Here is a 23,246-nt window from a genome sequence, read left to right on the forward strand (position 1 = left end):
GAGTGTATGGCCACATTGTTTTACATAAATACTTAATATATAATATGTATTATTATTTCTGCTTTTGCTTTCATTCCAAAAGTTTTTTTAAAGTGAAGTGCAAGCTGTGGAGTTCATTTTTTATCCATGTGTAAACTGATAATTTAAGTGACAAAGAGCTGTTTGCATTAATGCTACCGTGTGTCACACAATGAGAGATGTATGTTTGGATTTGGCAAGGAAGATGGACCAAGAGTGATAGATTTCAGTCTGTATTCTACCCTCAAGGAAAGGGGTAATTTATAAAAGTGAGTTATAACCGTGGAAAACTTCTGTTTTTAGAAGACTTGGTTTCACAAACCACTATATAGATGTTTTTGTCTGTTTGGTATATAAATCACTTTCTGTGCACACTAGACATATTGTACTTGAATATTATGCATAGAAAATGTGAAGGCTGGTGTGAGACAACCCCAATTTAACACATCTCGTTAGAAGTAGTGATTTTTCCATCATAGCAATGATATTATTGTTCCATATTAACAGGGCTCATTTGTTCTACAGTTAACACACTATAATTTTACTGTATTGGATGTTAATAAGGTAGTTGCAGTCCATAATCCTTTATAATCCTAACAAAGGCAATGGTAAGTTTTTTTTTCTTATACGGTTGAATAAATTAAAGCTAATACAGATGTTCAGCTTTATTAAATCAGAAAGGATATCCTCTTTTAAGATGCTTTCCGTTTTCTGTTACTGTTTATAGGTATGCAAAGGAAACAGTCTTTCTAATTAGCTTTTTATTTTTGTTTAAAGAATATCTGAATGCTTATCTCTGAAAATGGAAAGTTTTAGTGACAACATTAGAAACGCTTAATAATACATTGAAAAGATAAGATTTAATTTGGCATAGCAGAATTAATTGAATGCCGCAAGTAAGATTGTATTAACTACACTATGCTGAATCTAACTGCAAGAAGGCTTCAGTACACTATGTGGGAAAGTAAGAGCACACATACTTACATGTGTTTCTTGTTATCTCTCTTTCATGTTTCATTTCTCCATGTCTCAAACATTTTGTACCTATTTATGTGTGGAAGGACCTCAGAGCATCATATAACATAGTAGCTTTTTGGGCAGATACAGGTTTGTTGGTTATATAGTATGGTTCATATCATCCATTCATCCATTTTCAATTAACTGGCTAGTCCAATATAGGGTCTATTGCAGTGTATACATTCAACTATTTAGAAATGCCAGTTAACCTGGGAAGCATGTCTTTGGACAGTGGGAGGAAACTGGAGCACGAGGAGAAAACCCTTGTGGCCTCATGTAGCCTTGTGCATTTATAGTTTGTTTTTACTATTTGCTTGCAAAACCTTGCATTTGTCTACATTAAATGTCACACTGGCCCAGGTGTTTGCTCAGTCTTGAATATTATCCAAATCCTGTTGCACTTCATTAGCAGCTTCTACTATGTTTGTTTATCCTCCTATTTTGGTATTATTTGCAGACTTGACTAATTTTTAATAAGAAACATTAAAGAACATATAAGCAAAGAGGAAGATCCAATCATTTCCTGCTTGAGTTAAGATAAGTTTCCCGGATAATTATATATTCTGATTTAACAATCAGCAGAAATCTCTGTGGTGCAGAGATTCACCACATTAACCCAGAACCATCATATTCATTCAAAACATCTGGGTGGTGCTTTCAAACTACAGTGACTGGAAGCATCTAGGATTAAATAACCTGCACATCAGCAGGCTACCTCTAGCCTGCTGTCAGCGTGAAAATACTATTCATGCCTGAGTTAATCGGGGAGTAATATGTTGACCGTCTTGCATCTTTACTGTTCAGTGTTATATTGGCAAAAAACTAGAGAACAGGTTTTCTTTTTCAGCACGACATTAATCTAATATTATCAATTTTTTGAGCACAACAAGAGTTGAGGTTTAGCTGTGATCTGCTTTTCCTCCTGATCTGAGCTGAAGCCTACTTAAACATCTGTGGGATCAGCTCGCCAAAGCCTTTAACAAGGACACAAGTGCTACCAGCCAACCTGTAGACCGCATGACGAGGAGTAGCATCCCACAGCAATCAGGCCAGAGGGGGATGAGATCTCTGCTAGGATTTTGTTAATGCTAACTTTGTAACGTAGTCTTTTTGTCAGGAGGTCATGTTTCATACAGATTTGTCTGAAAGAGTGGTACAAAGGAAAGGGCTTTAGATCTGAGGGGCAATGTGGGTCCTTCAGGAATAAATGGGATATATGCAAGTGGGATATATTGTCCTGGAACAAGAGGAGAACGTATTGAAGAAGCATATTCTCATAGCTGAAAAATATTTAAGATGGGGACTGGGAGGAAAGAAACCCACAATAGGCTGATTTTGGTGGGATCTTGTAAGCCCAAGCAATTTAAATAACACCCTTTCTCTAAAGATTTGATCTCAATGTTACAGTATAAGTATGAGGAATGAAATGCGAGAACATGATACATTAACAGGTAACTAGGACATTATAGGAGTAACTGAAACAGGGCGAGGGAAGGGTGACAGGAATTAATCTAAAATTAATGGTTACATATTGTCCAAAGTAAATTACGTTTATAACCTGTTTTATAACCCTAGTGAAGAACCTTCCTCAAGGCTGCCACAGCAGTGCTCTGTCTGATTTTTACCCTCCAACTTCTAGTCATATGTTCAGAGCACTAACTTAACTACTGCACACTGGTATGCTTAACCAAGGCCGCTGCCATTAATAAATGATCATTTAATGATGAGGAACAACTTACAATGAGCCAGTTACATTGATTAGTGAATGTTATTTTATTACCAAAACATCATTCAAACTGGCTACTCGTGTGTATTTAGGTGTTGTGATCAGGATTTTGAAGGTTAGGTTGTGATCAATGGGAATTAACAACTGCTGCTTGACAAGTTTGGTTTCTCCCACAGTAAGCTGTATAACTTGCAAGGTATTACATTATTACAAAATACTAGAAGGCTTGATTGTTGATGCTCATAACATACCATACATTGTAACTCCTGATAGCACAGCATTGTATACTATCCCAATACATGCTACATACTGTGCAATTAAAGTTTTAAAATATTGTACACAAATGAATGGATAGTGATCTGTTAATGCAGGAGTCTGTAACCCTTTTTTGTGGAGAGCTACAGTCTTGTAAGCTTTGTAGCCCTAGATATCACATGATGATACACCAGGAAAACGAGATTAAGTTTACAAATAATGGAACCAATTAAGTCCCAGCCGGAACCTACAAAAAATCAGAAGACAGCATGGCACTCCAGGATAAGGTGAGACTCCTGTTGAAGACTGTTGTTTTTTTTTTTTGTCTTGTAGTTCGACAGCTCGGGCTGATCCTAGCACCTCTTCGCCAGTGCCCAGCAAGGCCAGCGGACCTGCCCACAAGATCTGCCTGGTGTGTTCAGATGAAGCTTCAGGTTGCCACTATGGTGTCCTGACCTGTGGCAGCTGCAAAGTCTTCTTCAAGAGAGCAGTGGAAGGTGAGCCATCTGAATTCTGTCGTGTAATAATTGGCATTGTTAACTTAAATTGGCTATTTCTGTTAACAAGTTTTTTCTGCATGTGCAAGCTATGGCTTCTTTGCCCTTAACCTCATGCCGTTTTTCCTGCTGCACTTGTAAAATTGTATTAATCAAAGCATTGAGGAGGTTTTGATTATGCACATACTTCAAAAATCTATTTTGTTTAGAAAAAGCTGCTAATTGTCAGTCCTGCAAAACAAGAGCATGAATGGGATATAGCACAGGAAATGAATCTTTAAAGTGATTTCCAGTGGAAAGGCAGAGACAGATAATTGGACAAAAAATGCGGCTTTCGGTTTTGTTAAGGCTCAAGCCAATGTCATTAGGACCCTTGAGTATAAAATATTTTTCAAAGTTACCATGCCGACAGTGATAATGTGAATCCTTTTTAACTTAATGCAAAAAAAAAAACCTGTTAGTCTTTTCTTTTTCTTTTTCTGGGGAATCATTAAATTAGAGCTGTAAAAAAGTGAAAATGTTCTCAAATAGGAAGCAGTTTGTGCTGATTAAAGCAATAATTGATTGAAGTGCTTTGGTACAACAGCACTTTAAGAGTTTCCATAAACAAGCACAATGTACAAAGCAGTTGCTGCTTCCTAGCAGGTGTATGGAGTGATGTTAGAAAAAAAAAGTAGATTTTCCAATGTATCGCCTTCTGTTTTTTACTTTGTTTTTCAAGATCTAACATGTAATGTAAGGAATATTTTTCAGTTGGAAACCATGGTGGTTTTATTAGTTTACATTTGTCATGGTCTGTGGAAAAACAAAGCACATTTTGAACCTTCAGGTTAACATGCCGTTCTGAAGGCCAAGCGATTAGAAAAGCAAAGAAGAAGGGGGAGTGTGTGTTGGCGAGACAAGTGGTTTGTCAACTGCAGGAGCCTGCCGAGCGAAGAATCTGGCATTTCTTTACTTTTTGTTATGCAAAGAAGAAAACACTTTGGAACCAAACCAAGATTGTTTTTTTCTTGTGGGATAAAAAAAGATAATCTCTGCCCAGCTGGCCCAGGATTTTACCAGCCCCCTTGTGTTGTCATTTAGACAGAAATGAGCAAAAGGCTCCCTTCACTGTTGGCATCCCGCAGAACTTCCTTTTAAAAGAGCCGAGGAAGTCAATCTTAAATAGCACGCTTAGTCGATTTTCAGTTCTGTTTTTTGTTCTGTAACTAACTGGATCAAATGTAAAAGCCAGCATACTTATGAATTTAGACCCTGGACTTGTCAGACAGAACAGAAATAAACATAGGTTAATTTTATGCTGAAAAGTAAAGTGTGAAACAGACAATGTATTGTCAGGTAACACAATTTATTTTCTCTTTTCAGCATACCAGCCTAAATGTCAAGCAACTCTTAATCTCAATCCTCAATTGAGAGAGCTGTTTTCTGTGAATACACTACTTATACTGTGATTCACCATAAATATAAATAAACTTGATTTTATGTAACACCTTTAAAAGCAGTCGCCGCCAAGTACTTTGCAATACACAAAATGCACATTTCACAATAAAAGAAAGTTGTAAAGCCAGTAAAAATAAAAGTAGAATGAAGTAAAATGAAGTAGATAGAGAAGATAACCTTCCAGAAAAGGCTTTCGGAAAATGTACAATATATTTTCAAGCTAGATGTGGCTGAATCCCTGATTTCTTTTGGAATGGCTTTCCAGAGGTTTGGGGCACAGCTGGAAAAGTGCCTGTTAGCCGTGGAGTACGGTATTAGTGGGAACATATAGTAAACCCGAATCAACTGGGTGAAGGTTGCTTGGAGGGGTGCAAGCAGATAACACATCGGCAAGATACTGAGAAGCCATGAAAGAAAGCAGAAGGCATTGAAGATCAACATGAATCTTGACAGGAACGTAGAACAAAAACTCCCAAGATGTGAGAGATGTGATAACAAGTCAGGATCCTAGCTACCTAATTCTAAGAGTATTGTAGCTCAAGTGATTTTAGAGTCTCCTGCAAGAAGGGCGTTTAACTTATCCTTGAAAAACAAAAGCATGAACCAGTTTTTCCACTACAAGCAACATAGGCTATTTCTAGATTTCTAGAACGGGAAGCACAGAAAGTCGTTACTCATTTGTGCGTTTATGGTTAAATGCAGTTCAAATATATACCATTTCTTACGTGAGGAGAAATAAGTTCTCACTTTAACACACTTGGTCACAGTCCGCCATACAGGGTATTGGAAACAATTTGCTCTGCAAGTACCCAGATTATTATCCAAAGTTTGATATCAGAAAATCAATCAGAGTATTGAAATGGCTGTCTCGGTATCAGAAAATTAGTGTGGACGTGGTTATTAGATAATTAATGTGGTCAAAGATTTGACTATCATCTGCATAGAATGGATCATTTAGATCATAAACATTTAGTACTGCACCAAGAGAAAAAGGTACAGAATACTGCTATTGCTGTTTTCTGAATTAGTCCAACACTGTGAACAACATTAAGTCGGATATGTAACAAATCCCTATAGCCAGTATATCTAAGATATTGCATTTAAAAAAGTTGTTTTAGATATGAAGTAGTTATATACAAATGTGCAGAGATTTTAAGACAAAACCTTAATTCGCCTTTGACAAATAAAGCTGTTGAAAGTGCATGTTTTAAGAGCAAGTGGCAAAAATCCAAATGAATGTGAATGGGAGTGAACTTTGTGCTAGAAGGTAGAATACCAGAAAGATAGGTTCTGCACCCTGAACAACTTGGCTGAACTAATCTTTTTAGAAGATTGATTTTTTTAAGTCATAGTTGCTCATCATTCTCCACTTTAATGATAAGATGCCAAAGGTCAGTAGCTGTAAACTGCATAACTTCATTAATGAAATGATATCCCTGCCATTTTATTAACGAGCAATTAGAAGAAATCAGAATTTTGTTTATTTGAAAATAATATGCAATAAATCAGTTTATATTATGAAGGCACAGTGTTATAAGCAGATGCAATAGATGTTTTGAAGAATATGATTCCCATTTTTCTTTATTTCTCAATCCCTTGCCACATAACAGAATGGAAAATAATAAACCATCTTCTCGGCAGCTTACACAGGGCTCACTCCAAAAAGTACGACCAAATGAAATTATGAATCTGTGAAATCATCAGAACAGAAGTTCAAGCTAGTTCCTCAGCTGTGTGGACACGCATATATTAAATTACAGCCTTAGATGGAGTGATTTTTTTAAGTCACCTGATTGATAACTGATATCCTCATACAGAGGGTGTTTTTTGTGGTTTCCAAGAAAACAATATGCTAAGAATGTAAGCCTATCTATGTGTGATGCCAGCTTATTTACTTTGCCGTCACAAGCCCTCAGCAGTTTCTAACTTGCAACATTTTTACCCACTGGTAAGCTGCGGGTGAAACCTGCGATAACACTGAGTGAAGAATGTTAACGTTAATAAACGATATGTCTGCCGGTTTCTTATTACAGTATTCACAGGAAATCAGAACTTTTATTCATATGAAAAATGTGCAAGAAATCCATTTACATTATGAATGTATAGTGATGCAGTAAGAGTTCTGGATAATTTAAATACAGAAGAGATTCAAATTTATTTCTCAAGACCTTGCCACGTGATGGGGTGGAAATTGATAAACCATATCATACTTTTTATTTTAGCACTTCCATGTACCAAACAAAGGTTTTCCTTTTCCTGAAATCCAGATGTCTAAGGATGGACATATTTGAAAGGAAAGACTCATCTTAAAATCATGTTAATTCTTTTCCAAAGAATTTGAGAATTTACAAGAAAAATGATTGAAGTGCATGGTTTTTTAGTAGGAATTAGGAAGAATAATTGAGTCCTTTGATACAGATTGTGTAATCACTTTAAAAGGAAAAGTCTTCGATAAGTATGGGAAAGTGTAAATGATATAATTAGCGACCAAGGTGACTGATTTCCATATCCATTTTGTGGTAGAAATCCCATTTTATCAAGCACAAAAGGTCGCAGTGGTCTTGAGATTCTTGAGATTGTCCCCTGCAGAAGTCCATAGAGGTACACAAGAAGCAGAGTGAAAAGAAAATGTTCTGCTGACAAAGAGAGATTTTGTGCAATTTTGTATTTGTTTTAATCCCAACAAAACATGGGATTATAAGAGCAGCTCTCACTTTGTCAGTCTGAGGACTAAAAGATCAAGCATGTGAAAACATAACAGACACTATTCTGTTTTTTAAACATTATTTACCTGGCCTGAACTGGGCACTTGAACTTGGTATGACTAGATAGAATTATGTGACCAGTGTTTTGTATGAAATGAGCTACCTTTTGGCATCAAGAAGTTATACCTGTTATTCTTTTCTTTTCCCCATTCTGCGGTTGTTCTCGCTTTGATGAAGGATGGAGAGCTCGACAAAACGCTGATGGTAAATAAATTTAACTTAATATCGCTGTTAAATCCATGTCCGTATCTTCTTTTGGGAATAAATATTTTTTGCAACTCTCAAACCGACAGAATGGTGCTCCTCTCTTTCTGTGCTTTAAAATGCATGAGTTTCTGATTCTAAATGTAAGCCTAATCATCCAATCTGTTCGACTGAATCAGACTCTTCTTTGGATTGTTTTTTACAATCCTGGAATTTTATCAAGGCTTAAGAATTACATCAAGAATAAAGGCAAACCATTTGAATAAAGTTACGTCTTACACTGTTTAAGATGTTTCCAATGTGAATGAGCATAGTTTCTTTGGTGAAGAAATCATTTTCGAGGTATCTGCAAATTTAAATGTAATTAATTCTTATTTGTGAACAGTGGTTTGGAAATAACTCTTTATGAAAATTGTTTAGACTGTCACAGGATATACCAGCATGGCACCTTAGAGCTCATAGGTCAAATCTCACCCCATGTTGCAACATTAGACTTTGATCATCAGATCTGAGAGATTGCTATTAATTCACACCTAGTCACGTGATATTTCAACCTAAAATTGGCATTGAAAAATAAGGGAAATTGTTTCCTTTTGCTTGCAATTCTTCTACTGATCAAATAGCAGCACGAAACATGAGCTATGAAATGTTACAGAGGAAAACACATTATGCATGAGAAGGCTATGCAAAAGCATAGTTTATTCCAAATAATAATAATAAATTCCTTACACTTATATACTGTAACTCTTTTATGGCTACTCTACTCAAGGAGATTTACAAGTAATGGGGTCTTCCCTCCAGCACCCACCTGGCTGATGCAACGGCAGCTTTAGTGCTCCAGTCCACTCACCACACACCAGCTGTCAGTGGGGAGGAGAACAGAGTGATGAAGACAGTTCATAGATGGGGATTATTAGGAGGCCATGATTGGTAAAGGCCAATGGGAAATATGGCCAGGACTCTGGGGTAACACCCTTAGTCTTTTTGAGAAATGCCCTGGGATTTTTAACGACCATCAGGACCTCGGTGAGCACCCCCTACTGGCCCCACTGGCCCTACCTGCTTAGCTGTTATTTAAATTTAAATTTAACTGTTGTATTTCCTTTTGCACGTCTAAGTTGCAGTAAGACCCTGCTTTAGCATCCTTGTCAACTCTAAAGTCTTCTACGTACTCAGTATTGCAGTCAGATTAACATTTTCCCTTACAATATGTAAAAAATGTTAGTGATTTTATATTATTTAATATAAAAAACAGTTCAAGAGTTATAATATATATGTGGAAGACAAAAAAGGAAAACCTGAAAATTCACAGACAATGGAGCTTTTAAGAGACCAGTTGTGGTTCAAAATGAAAGTTTCATTTTCAGTTAATTCTGGTTCACTGTAATTATCTGGCTGAGTCCCCACCACTTACCCCCTTCAGCTGAATCAAAAATCCCACTTCTCTCATTTAGTAAGCACTCTGAAGCAAAACAAATATTTCTCGTATTTTACACCTCAAAGTGATTCAGTTTTCAACTTAGAGCAACTTCTCTCCAAACAAAATAAAAGATGTGGCACTCTCTAAGGAGCTGTCAGTAATCAGGTTTTTATGTTTAACTTGCAGTGTATCTGCTTTCCTTGAAAACCAATTAGAAACCAATTAGTTTGCTTTTTCATTTTTCCCAATTTACATTTTAGGCTTTTAAGGCAATGAAACCACAAATATTGAAACCATTTAAGTTTTTTTTTTATACAAACCCACCCAGTTAGGAATCACTGATTATTTTTTTAGATCTAAACTTACGAAGACTCCAGTATTGGCCAGTGAATGTGAAGCCAGTGCTCTTTTGATACTGCATGCATAGCAGTGTCTTTAAAGGAGAAGGTTGTGTAAATTGGAGGAAAGACACGTCAGTCTCTGACGTCAGTACACACTTGAAGGAGCCACTGTTTTGCAGGGAGAGCCCTCTGTGAATAATGACAGGCCTTTTCTCCTCGGCAGCACTTGACCCAGTCTGCTCCATTGTTTAGGACATTCTGGCCAGAAACGGCTGGTGACATAACCCAGGCTCCACCCGTGACATCTGGGCCATAGATCTCCACTTGCACTCGGAAAGAGAACCTTTGCTAGCTACACTATGTCACTCATGATACTTAAAACTCTTGAAGCATTGTAATGGAGCTTTAAAAAAATTGTCTTTTCAACATTTACTCCACAGGGTGAAAAATGTAAACCCTCAATCTCCTCTGAGCCTGGAAAATTTAATCCAGCCTCAAAATAGTTGGAGTAATCTTGAAAATACAGTCTTTCATTAACTTTTCCTGGCACACATCTATATGGTCTGAGTTGTTCATTAATTGAAAGATAGTTTTCAGTTACTCAGAGAATATACATTCCAAAATGTTAATATGGACGATTTATCTTTTCTTAACTAATCTCATTTCAGTATAAACTTTATTAAAATAAAACACACAGACATGCACATTAATTTCAGTTTTAAACCTCAACTAGTGATTGTCTTCGTTCACTCAAATGGATACAAAAGTCAGAATAAATTAAATTCCAGGTAATTCGTAAAACAAATGCAGCAATTCCTAAAGTAAAAGAACACTACAGGAATCTCACCTAGTATGTTTACAATCGTAAAGCAGCTGCATTTTCTGGAATAATGTAGTTTATCTAGCTGTAATCTTCATTTTTTCTCCATATGCATTCCTTCTGCACAGTGTAATTCACAGCAATTCTGATTTACTTTCTTAGTAAATTTATAGACTTAGTCTGTAAGAGCTCTTCTCATTGGGTGTCAGTGTCACTTTTGACTGGTTGGTATACAAGAAAGGATTGAAGTCTCTGGGATCTTAAAACCTCTTTTTATTGTGTGCTTAACCACAGAGATTAATCCGCCTTACATTAGTACCCAGAAGGAAGAGGTCAGGAACTTGCAGTGGGGTCGATGACAGCAAGGAGCATGTTTATTTAAAAAATGTATGTCAGTCTGAACCTTTGATAATGAAGAGTGTAGACATTTGTGTTTCACAAAAATTTTATTTTTTTTGAAAGACACTTGGCAGTCAATCCTTAAAAGAGCCGTTAAGGTTCTGCCCATTTCCTCCAGCAGGCTGTTTAAATGGTGTCATCCTGAAGCAGTAAATGTTCTACAAGGGGAAACATACACTCTTTTTATTAGCAGCGGGGAAAAAACATTGCAGTTGCTCATAAAACATCCTTTTTGATTGTAAATTAATGAAATACAAAATCGTTTTTTAATCCGTTTACCTCTGACTTTATTCTCCCTGGAGCTGTTATATTGAGCGATAAAGGGAGAAATCAGTTAGGCTTACATGTTTCCCGTAGCAGAACAAAATGTAATGATACTGTGAACTGGCAGAAGATTAGCAAGAGCTGTTATTGTAGGTAGACGTGGGTCTCTGTGACATGTTCATGTGCTTTACAAACTGGCATGGTTAAATATCGTACATTGTCTCACTATAAAAGGCACTGCTTCAAGGTAACCAGAGTGTATTATGTGATTATAACTTACTGTGTCCCAAATGTACAGATGTGGTTTTCTTGGCTGTGTACTCTCAGGATGGTTTGTTGTCTTTTCTCAGTTCCATATAGTACTGTATACTTGGGATTGGTATGCTGACTGGACCAGGAGTCATTCCACTATGCATAGTTTCCTTTCCTTGTTGAATTTGAAGTTGAGGTCCACTGTGTGACAAACAAAATGACTTTTATATATCATCCTGAGAACATCTGCTTTAGCTGAAGTTATGGATGTAATTCCTAATCACTCATAATGCAAAAGAGCTAATTCTGGTTTTCAAAAATGTTCTTGTTTTAATGGTTTATTTTGCTGATTACGTAAAGAACTTATCCATCTGTTTTCTGAAAGAGATTATAATATTGCCTTCGACAACATGGCTGGGTATCTTGTTCCAGAATCTCACAATGCTTTGTTGTAATCCATCAAAAGGCCCTTTTCTTCATTTTAACTGCATTTCCCTTTGAAACAAAGGGTAGTGTACTCCAAAATGTATAGCCGATGTTACATATCAAGATAAAAAGTTTTACTTTTGTACTGTTTAAATAAATGGATTCATGCTTTGTCCTTTTGCTATTTAAAAAGATTTTGTTCCTAACCTCAAGTCTCTAGAAAGCTAACCTATGGTCCTTGTAAATATGTTTTGCTCATTTTGTTGTTGATAAGCCTCTGATTATTTTTTGTTCAATGATTTTTTTCCTAAGAAATCTTTCATATGCAGTGCTTTCACTGTAGCAACTCAAGATGTAAAATGATAGTCTTGTTAGTAACCACGGAATCTGGAAATCTTAAGAAGTCAAAGTTTGAGGTATTTGTCCCTGAGAGAGAAGTGTAATAAAATCACAAGTGGTAATGGCAGGCATGCTGGACAATCTTTTAACTCTTGTGTTGATACTGCTCTTTTCCTAGGGCAACACAATTATCTGTGTGCCGGAAGAAACGACTGCATCATTGACAAGATTCGCAGGAAGAACTGTCCAGCGTGCAGGTTCCGTAAATGTCTGCAGGCTGGAATGAATTTAGAAGGTAAGCATTTCATATTACATGACGTGCTAAATGCAAATAAATGTTCTCCAGTGAGTTACATGTTCTCTATGTACTGTACCAGAGTTACATATACAACTTGTGCAATAACATGCAACAGTCGGGAATTTTCCAGTATTCACTACTATAAAGAAAGTAGACTGGATAAAGTGTAAAATCTTCCTAGGGCAGTGATTTGAGCTGGTGTTCAAATGGGAGTGTCCACTCTAAATGTCCTGCTGAAGTGTCCTTTGCAGCATTTAATCTGGTTCCAAACCAGGGGTCCTCAAAAACTGTCAAGAGTGTCCCCAAAAACATGGAAGAAAAAGATAGCTACTTCTAAACCCATTACCTTAAATTTAACTCTTAAGGTTTTTGTAATAATTGTTTTAAGTTTGAATAAGAAGTCTTTAAACCTCCAATTTTAATGAAGTCTCAGCAAGAGAACAAACCTTTAAGGTTAAGTTTCCCAAATGTAATGATTTCTTAAATTTCCTTGCAGCTTTTTTTCCATTTGTGGGTGTATGTAGAAGTATGATAGGTTAGGGGTTTACTATGCTGTTAACCTGAATTATTGCCTCTAATTGTAACTATTTGTGTCACTGAAGCTAATGTAAGAGAATTATAATTGTCATCCAGAGTCCATCCTAATGTTCAATGACTAACGGAACCTACTTTGAAACATAGTCTCACCTTCATCATCATCCGTTTCCTTTCTGTGTAACAGTGGTTTTGTTGTCATCTTAGGCATATTTTATTTCAGGAATACACAGCAGGAAACCCTGTTAAACAAAACTTAATATGGAATTATGGGCATGAAACCTAAAATGAAGTAGATGTGTTAAAGAATATTTGTTTACATTACTTCTTGTACTGAAGAATATAAAATTGTGATGTCTTATTTGTAGAGATCAAGAAACAAAAAACATCATCAGCAGAGAACTATACCCTGAGTTCTGTCAGCAAAGCTCTTAGTTACTATAGAAACCTTAATGGAGGAGGTTAAAAAAATCACTAAAGTCTGTCGAATGCAAACGGATTTGATATTAACCTCTTAACCTCGGAAAGACAACAAACAAAAGCAAAGGTGAAAACCAAGGGTCATCTCTTTTTAAACCCACAAGAAGCCATAATGCTGAGAACATGAATGACATTTTCCCATTTGAAGGAGCAAAATAAGAACTGAAATGTTAGAAACCTAAAACTGGAAAAAATAGTGATCTCACAGCACTCTCTCTTAATTTGCATTTCATAAAGATGAAGACTTTTAATGTAAAGCCAAATTATCATTAACCATTATTATTAATCTTTGTGATGTTGAGGAACAACAGTCTATATTACAGCAGATTGAGTATGACGATTGTTAGTAAAAGCGCATTAAAGAAGTTACTCTTGTGCAGTTATCTTCATTGTTTATTTAACTATTTTTAGAAAGGGATTTTAATCATTGTGTGACAGGAAAGCATAGTGAAACAAGTAATCTGTTGAGAGCATTTTAAAATCTGCATTTCTCTTCTGTGAGATGGTGAAGTCTGGAGATAAGAGTTTTAACTTCTGTAATAAGAATACTTGCTTTCTTGTGAATCTGATTTAGAATTGTGTAATGCCAGTTCAAAAAGCAACAGCAAAGTGGTAAAGTACTTTAAATGATTCTTCTCTGAATTGCATATCATATGTTTGGCAAGAGGGAAAAAAAAATCCTCAAGAAAAACAAAATTCTCAAGTATGATAAAAATCAAATAGAATAGGTTGAATATGTGGTAGAAAGCAAACTGCATTTTTAAATAACTTCTAATAGTAATAACTTCATTTGTTTCTGGTAATACAGTGTCAATTGTGACAGGATAACATCTACTGTGTTTTCAAAATGTCTTTAAAAGAGTTGTTAGTGTATTCAGAATCTACTTGCTTCTGCTTTCATATATCTTTACTTACATTACATACAGTGTTACTGTAGGATTACATTGGCACAAAGTCATTTTATATATGAGCATGAGTGTGTTATTATGAGTAAATATACTGCAGAATACAATATTTGATTAAAAATGACATGTTCTTCCTTTTACAGTATGCTTTTAGTAAATTAATTTTAGAATGCGTTGCAGAGTCACATTGCTGAGGTGGGAAAATCAGGATATATCAAATACAGCCTGAATGTCAGCTTTGTGCTCTACAAGCTGTTGTCTAGGTCATCTAGTGTTTTTGAGAGAGCTTCATTAGACCAAGTATCTAGAATTCATCCGATGTCTAAGGTTGCAGATTGGAACATTATCTGGTTGCTGTTGTTGTTTTTCCTTTTTTCCTAATCAAAACTGAACTGCCAAATGCCAGACATGGACAGAAAAAGAAGCCGCATTAATTCATGTTTTGTGTGTTTTGGGATTTCAGCGAGGAAAACGAAGAAGCTGAACAGGTTGAAGGGTCCTGGGAGAGCAGTTGAGCAGCCAGCTTCACTTCCCGATGAGCAAACCCGAACGCTGGTCCCCAAATCCATGCCCCAGCTCATCCCGACCATGCTGTCTCTGCTGAAGGCCATAGAGCCAGAAACCATTTATTCGGGATATGACAGCACCATCCCAGACACCTCCACACGGCTCATGAGCACCCTAAACAGTCTAGGAGGAAGGCAAGTTGTCTCAGCTGTAAAATGGGCAAAGGCTCTCCCAGGTGAGTTCATGAGTCTATCAAAGATTTTTCTTGTACTGTATTTGGGGCTTTTGAACTTTGCATTTGTCACTTAGGGAAACGGTAAGACACACAGTGCATTTGAGCATGGAACAAAAACACTTCCCAAAGAGAAACGTAATTCAGCTGACATCAGGTTTCAGGCAGGCTTGAAAAAACTCATATCTGCAAATGGCAGCCAATCCCTTTGTTTTTCTCTTATATGGGAGAAGTTATAAATGAAAAAATAGTTTTTCATGGAGTAAAAAGTATTGTATGCCATGAATTTTTGCCACATTTTCTTTAGTCATCTGTAATACAATCCCAAATGGTAATTAACAATATGTTGATTCTAAGCAAAGGCAAGCAGGACACAGCTGCAAGACAGCTGAGAAGTGACCTTACCGTATTTCTTTGTCCAGAAAAGGCATAAAGTGGAGGATGGCCAATAAAATTCACTGCATGCCAGTTCTGTTCACTCAACAAGCCTATTCAGTCTGACCTCAGTGGTTTGTTTAGGTTTGCTTACGTTTATATGCTCAGGTGTGCCTGATCTGGCTGAGCAAAAATGTTATCCATATACTTCAATTCAAATTAGTGCTCCATTTTTCCATTCCGACCTCTCAATTAGCGCTTCATATTTTTTTATTATTCCTTGTTTTCAGGAGACAATTATTCTCAAGAAGTAGTTGAGATGCAATAGAGTAAGATTATTATTTTGAAAAATTTCTATTTTTTGGGGAAGAGGGGATTGTGTAATATTACACTGGGAAGAGGTTACTAAACCAAGACTCTCCCTGTCTCTTCTTGGCTAGGATTTAGAAACCTGCATCTTGATGACCAGATGACTCTGCTGCAGTGTTCCTGGATGTTCCTCATGTCATTTGGGCTGGGATGGAGGTCCTACCAGCAGTCCAATGGCAGCATGCTATGTTTTGCACCAGACCTGGTGATTAATGAGTAAGTGCTTTCGGACTTTTTTGTCTTTTTATGCAAATCACTCAAACATAACAAGGAAAGCTGGTTACTCTTTTGTGCTGCTGTTGGAAATCTGTTAATTTAATGAATCGCACTGATGTAATATGCGTCTGATTTTGTAGCAGAAAGGGAAAAAACTTACATTGTGTGGATATTTTCCCATTTTTAATTTTTATTTTTGCAGAGAGAGAATGAAGTTACCATACATGTCTGAACAGTGCGAACAGATGCTGAAGATTTCAAATGAGTTCGTGCGGCTTCAGGTTTCCTATGATGAATATCTCTGCATGAAAGTTCTACTGCTACTCAGCACAGGTAGGAGATTTGAGGGGTCATTATATTTCATTATATGACGGGTTTCTTAAGTTTGCCAATAAACACGTCAGTTATTACTTTCAGTTTAATTAGACAATTTCAATATAGCATTAGACATAAGCTAACATGCATTAAAAAGTAGGGATCCCCCTGTTGAAATGTCCGTAAGTATTGTAGAGTACTGCATTTGGATTTTTTTTTAATTTAGAAAGTATTCTGCCTTCCATAATCGTCAGTTTATGTCATTGTAGACTTAACCTCTTACACATTGAACCCTTTAATTCATATTCGTATTTTCAAGGTGCAGCTGACATACGATGCACAGCACGATGAGGTTTTTTAAATACTTTCTCATCTCCGCTTTTCAATTTACTTTCAGTGAATGTTGTTCATTCTGACATTTGTTAATTGCCTCTGCAAAATTACTAGGCTTCCTTAGTGTTCATGTCATTATCACAGAGCAGAACAGTTCTCACTTCAAATATTTAGTGAATCTGTCTTTGTTGTCTTGTTCGGCTTTAAATGATTAAATTTAGTGGGCCAGAATGCTTTCTTTTCTGTTGCATTAAAGGTTCATTTAATTTGAGGATGATTCTGCTACTTCTTACTTCTTCAAGGCATACATTTTCATGTTTGAGAGAAAGCGTTTACAGAAGCTGAAAAAACGTGGCTGTAGCAAAGCATCTTGAATGATTACATCAAGGGTTCAGTGAGCTCAATGGGTCACATACAAAGCACTTTATTGCATCAAAGGAATATGTTACAAAATACTATTTTTTTGTACTTGAAGTGAATGTGTCCCAATGCTTATGGTCACTTGAAATCTCTGGGTTCAGCCTAATGTACGTTTTGTTAGTGTTATATGATTAAATATGTGCACGGAATAACAGTACATTCAGTATATTACATATGTGAAGTCAGAATCTGTAACTCTTAAATATGTTACATGCTCTGTTCTGCTTTGCTAGTAAGCTTTTAATTTGTGAGATCTATCTTTCTAGTTCCTAAAACTGGGTTGAGGAGTCAGAGCATCTTTGATGAGATCCGGATGTCCTACATCAAGGAACTGGGTAAAGCCATTGTCAAGCGTGAGGAGAACTCCAGCCAAAACTGGCAGAGGTTTTATCAGCTGACGAAACTCCTTGACTCCATGCATGAGGTGAGTTGAAATTAAAAAGATGCTTGGATTGATAAGCCCTTGACAAAGACACAGACTGAAGCCCAGATCTTCACTTTGTAACTCTCTGCCAGCTATTTATTTGTTTGGCAGACTGTTTAATGACTACCGATACCAAGGGTCCTTTGTTGTTTCAAAGTGCAGAAGAATAAACGTTTTTATTTTGTTCTGCAGTTGGTGGGTGGACTTTTGAACTTCTGCTTCTACACCTTTCTGAACAAATCCTTGTGTGTGGAGTTTCCAGAGATGCTGTCTGAGATCATCAGCAATCAATTACCAAAATTCAGAGCCGGGAGTGTGAAGCCACTACTCTTTCATCAAAAGTGACTGCCTTATCGCATGAAAGAAGATGCCTTAAATTATCCAAGCTGATATTGCTTTCCCTCAAATTGTCAGGTATTTGAAGAAGAGGTATTATAACATTTAAAAAGATTGTTGAAACAGTATGCAAAGTATGAAAGTTTTTTTTTCAGAGGGCCAAGTGAGTCTGATAAATGCAGGGAGATTGACGAGGAGGAAAAGCAAAACAACTTTAGAATTTAATCATTTGGATTTTTTTTTTGCTTATAAACTGCTTAATTACACAACGTTAAATTGGCCAGGAAAGAAAAAAACTTGTACTTTTTTTAAAGAATATTTTATACAGTTAGAAATTGATTTTATGCATGCAAACAGCTAAAGGTTTACAAATGTATATCAGTAAAAAGGGAAAGATGTGCCTTTTTTAGCTTTGCCGTCTGATTTTAGCCATTTTTGTAAAAGTCCAAGGCAAGTATTTTGAATACGCAATGATTAAACTTAATCTTAATTGTATGTATTTTTATATTACTTGCACTGGCGATTTCCTTTTTTTTTAAATAGCCATGTTCGTGTTTTTTCTGAAGTGGGCAGCTCAAAAATCCTCTGAAGTGTGAACTAAAATTAAGTGTTCCTTAAGAAGGTGGCGTGAAAATTCCCATAGTAGTAGTTCCATGTTGATTTCAAAACATTGTTGTACTTAAGTTAGAGCTTTTATTTTTTAAATGCAATTTCAGCACTTACAGTATCTGTTAAGATCTGCTTTTTAAATAAAACAATCATTTAATATAACACACTTTCAGGAAACAATTGTTTGCTGTAACAAAAAAAATCAGATCAGTTATAAACCCTTTCCATCTTAACTCATTACCTTACCTGTCCATTTTCTGCATCTGCCAATGTGCAAAAGAGGCTCTAAAACAAAACTTTACTGATAGTAGTTCTGAAATATGTGCAAAATAAATTTCGTGAAGAAACTCACATTGCAACGTTAACAAACCAAAGGTTTATTAATATAATATCAGATATGAGAAAAATCCCTTTGTTTGAATTCTCCCTTGTCATCTATGATCAATGTAGAAAATTACTTTACATTTTAGAGTGCAAGTTAGAATTGAAGTAGGTCTCCTTGTTTTAATAGAAGTCTTGATTGCTAAGTAAAGAAAACTGGAGCAGTTGCCCCCAAGTAATTAAGTTATTTTAGTAACACAAAACAAACTATATATCACAAAACAACTATATTTAAAGTTCCCTAATACAGGATTCATATTGTACGTGGTGTTTTGTTCTTCTCAGTGAAGATCAGTGCAGCATGTCCGTTAATGGAGGTTTTAAGGGGCCGGTTTATGTTCTATTGCTTAACCATCACTGGAGATCAGAGTGTTCACAACTCAACCTAGTTTTTGCCAACATTTACTAAGCTTGAAAATGATTATCACTAGCTGTGTTGCTGAAACCACATCAGCTGAACTTTGGTCTAGTCAGTAATCTTGTTACTGGGTGATAGTGGAGGTTTCCACAGTTCTGGATAGTATTGGTGAGATATTATGGTCCACCCACCAAAATTAGTGCAGAATCATCATAGGATGATTGCTGCTGGAGGGGTCTTTAATGTTGTTGCCAATATCTTTGTTGTATAGCTATATATTTATATATATAAAAAATATATATTTACACCAACTGTAAAGCACTTTGAGATGCTACTTTTAAAGGAGCTATATAAAATCAAGTTTATTATTATAATTCAAACACTTAAAAGCAAATATAGTATTAAAAGTGCTATCATCAGATGTTCTCGTATACATTTATGCTGCATTATGCAATTTAGAAAGATAGCATTTCTAGCTTCTAATGATGTCCAACAGTGCCTGTGTTGAGTTGACTGATCTAATTACTGCTAATTGCTTTTATATAGTGCTTCTCATTCCAAAGAAATGTGTAATTACAAACACAATATAAATAAATGATTCAATAGAATGTATATACAGTATATATTCACGTCTGTCCCATCGAGTGATCTGATAACTATGTAAAGTACAGCTGTTTAAAATGTCAATGTATTACAGAACTACAGTACAGAAGCACTTAGATGTAAACTTTTTTACGTAAGGTACATATCTTATTTTACTTGGCGATAAACATGGCAATATACTTCCATAATATACAGACTTCACTGTCTGTATGCACAGTATGTAGTAAACTATTGTATCCTATAGCAGCAGTTTTATTTATCTGCAGCTAATATAACATTTGTAGCTACATTGTAGTGCATATCTAGAATATATACACAAATTATCAACTTACTGATAGTATCCCCTGCCCCACATTTAGTGAGGAATATCCTTAACCCCAAGAATGCAAAGCATTTGTTATTTACAACTTTGAAAACCAAGATTCTAGTTTAAGTAGCACTGGGTTTAATTAAGTATTTGTCTCATATGCATCTGCTTCGATCAATCACTTCTTACATAAAAGCAAACAAGCAGAAGTAAAAAACTATCGGTGCGTGTGATCCTCCGCGTTCCTGCCCTGACATCTCTGGAACAGTGCGTGATGGTCAGGGACAGTGATGAGCGAATCTGGCTGGGTTTCCTGTCCAACAGCATTCAGGCAATGGAATATAAACTGGCCCTTTGTGTCGTGCTCACTGCTTTTCACAGCTCCTACTGTAAATTCATTTTTTAGCACATTTGGATTTTGTTTTTAATCCATTGTCCATGCTTGTACAGTATAAGATTTCTTTTTCTGCAGTAACAAAGTTTAATTGTGGAATTGATTCTTAAAAAAAAATCTCATATTTAGGTAGAAAGTAAAAATTAACAACAAGTCGATAATAATCTCATCTTCTGTACTCTGCCATTCTGGAACTTCAAAGTGGAATTTGTGTTAGTTTGGCCCTTTATAGTGAGATGTCCCTTTTTATTCTTTGTGTGCCAAACAGTGTTTTTTTTTTACTGTGATTGTCCTAAAAAGTGTTTGTATTTTATTTTGTTCTCTGTCACAGCCCCAGAGGTAACTACGTGCACCTGTCAATTTGAAAAGGTTACATCATTAAAGAAATATTTTTTATTGATATACTAAAATTGGACTTTTGTACCAGCAAAAACAAAGTATACATGGAAATTAAACCGTGTTTTTTATGCCTGTATTTCAATATATATATTTTGACGTGAAGTATTAGATCTTACTTTTGGCCGCTTAATATGTTTGCAAAGAAAAACATTTCCTTGGATTTCTTGTAAAAATATACATTTTAACATACTTGTCACATTTTTGGTCTGTATCAAGAGAATCCAATACAGCTTTTAACAGTTTGTTGAATGAATGAAAGAACATTTTTACAATTTAACTTTATTTATTCAAAAGAATAAATAGATATTGAAATGCACAGTATAAGATCATTAAAATGATCAGAATGTAATTTGCAATGGAGCAACAAACATTGCTAAGAAAGACTGGGTATTTTAACCAATATTCGCCAGTAGTTTTCACACTATAGAAAATTAGAGATTACTGTAAGATAAGAAACAGATTTAGCCGAGCAGGTAAAGTATAAACGTATTACAAAATATTATTTTTTTATGTATGATTTTGCTAAAAAATTATCTTCAATGTTTTGAACTACTTACCGGGATATTCTCTACCACACATCGTCTAGTTGTCTGAGAGTTGTATTGTAAAAACAATATCTTCACATTTTAGATGACGCGTAGAAAAGCCATTTCTTTTAGCTAATCGATCCACTTTAAACTTGGTGTAGTCCAATAGGTTTGTACACTTTTGCTTCAGCCACATCAAGGATGAATAAATTGATATTTTAATTAAAACATCTGAAATTTAAAGTGGACATGAACGGTGATGTGAAAATTAGTTCTCACTCTGTAGTTTTTACCTTGAATGTTACGAAAAGTGTATTGTGTATCTCACAGTGTGTACATATGCATTTGTGTACTTGCTGTTGAAAGAGGGAATAGGTGTCAACGATGTTTAAGAAACGCAAAGAGGGTGAGGTTTTAAGCGAGACGCACATTTGTGTGCGCTGTAGTGTTGTTGCATTCTTCATAAATGTCAAAAGCTGTGTTGATGGTCTCATTTTTTGAGCTTAGACCTTCTCTAACTGCAGCTGATCTTTGAAATGAAAAAATGGGTTTGTTATATATTTGGTTATACATATAAACATTTATATATGAATGAATGGTTGTACGTTTCCTGTCTTGTTTGAAAATGTCAGGTCGGTCAGATGTTTTCTTGTGTGCTTTCATTATTTTTGCCCATTCTCCAATGCAATTTTTTTTCAATGCATTCAGGTTACTTTCACATACAGTCTGAAGGTGTAGTCTATTTTTGATTTGGTTCTTATTTGGCAATAATACTAATGCTGTAAATTATGCAAGCAGAATCCTTATTTTTCTGAAGAGTTATTTCTATATAAAAAAAGTCTAAAAACAACAAAAAGTCACCTATTGCATCTTTTAAATAGAATTTTAATATTTGCTTTATTTAGCTTCTGCATTGTTGTGGTGAAAAGTAAAAAAAAACATTTTGTTTCTTTAATGTACTATGTTCCACGTTATCAAAAATAACAGTTTAATCCTTGGTTTTTATTCTTCGTTATATGCTAATGTTTTGTTTCGATTTGTGTGGCAAAAGGAAAATGTGATTTTGGACAAATCCATATGAAAATGATTACTATATGTTAGAATTAGTAAGACTTTTCAATTTTGTTTTACTTGTAAATAAATGTAAATTCTGTATCTTGATGGGGAAAATTTATAAAAAAAAACATGCCATGTTTTAAAATAAAATTAAATGGAGAGTATATTTTGTATATTTCAACAACTTTAGTGACCAAAGTCAAAACATTATTTGGGGAAGTTTAGAATATACAGTAGCACTCAAGGTAAATATGAAATTACTTAAAAGTGTAATTGTTTAAGGCTTTGGTCTCTTGTATATTACTGTGAAGTTAACCAATGACTTAGAAAAGGTAAAAACTGTGTGTGAAAGTAATCAACAAACTAGAGCCTGAAAATTTGCACTACCGTAATACTGGTTGAAAAAGTCTATTTTGTATAATATACATGCAACTACTATCTTTAAAAATGATTAAGGGCAGATCATATTTCACTGGTATGGTATATGGCTTTCATTAAAGTCTGTTCTGTTTGTATTTCAATTATGTACATGTAATCCAATGTAAAAAATGACAATGTCTGTTTTAAAAAGTTTTCTATGACTTCTGTATTATACTTCTTCTGTAGTAAATGTTTATCTTTTCACCTATTTGATTAAATGTTGGGCTGTAAAGTCTTGTTTGTTTGTGGTACTCTTTATACTCAC

At 35.4% G+C, this 23,246-nt stretch overlaps 1 protein-coding gene across 4 annotated transcripts in view; it reads left to right on the forward strand.

The window, feature by feature from the left end:
• nr3c1 (nuclear receptor subfamily 3, group C, member 1 (glucocorticoid receptor)) overlaps positions 1-23,213 on the forward strand; it is a 71,147-nt gene extending 47,934 nt beyond the window's left edge. For 3 of the 4 annotated variants that reach the window (XM_088932248.1, XM_088932245.1, XM_088932247.1), the window contains exons 3-10: positions 3,350-3,513; positions 7,896-7,922; positions 12,362-12,478; positions 14,864-15,142; positions 15,955-16,099; positions 16,302-16,432; positions 17,434-17,591; positions 17,784-23,213. In XM_088932248.1, the coding sequence (XP_088788374.1) occupies positions 3,350-3,513; positions 7,896-7,922; positions 12,362-12,478; positions 14,864-15,142; positions 15,955-16,099; positions 16,302-16,432; positions 17,434-17,591; positions 17,784-17,936 (1,174 nt within the window). In that variant the 3' untranslated portion in view covers positions 17,937-23,213. The remainder of the gene's footprint in view (positions 1-3,349; positions 3,514-7,895; positions 7,923-12,361; positions 12,479-14,863; positions 15,143-15,954; positions 16,100-16,301; positions 16,433-17,433; positions 17,592-17,783) is intronic. The other variant, XM_088932246.1, reaches the window with a different exon arrangement.
• The last annotated feature ends 33 nt before the right edge of the window (positions 23,214-23,246 follow it).

Source organism: Atractosteus spatula, chromosome 14, assembly GCF_055471065.1.
Source record: "Atractosteus spatula isolate fAtrSpa1 chromosome 14, fAtrSpa1.hap1, whole genome shotgun sequence".
Lineage (NCBI taxonomy): Eukaryota > Metazoa > Chordata > Actinopteri > Semionotiformes > Lepisosteidae > Atractosteus > Atractosteus spatula.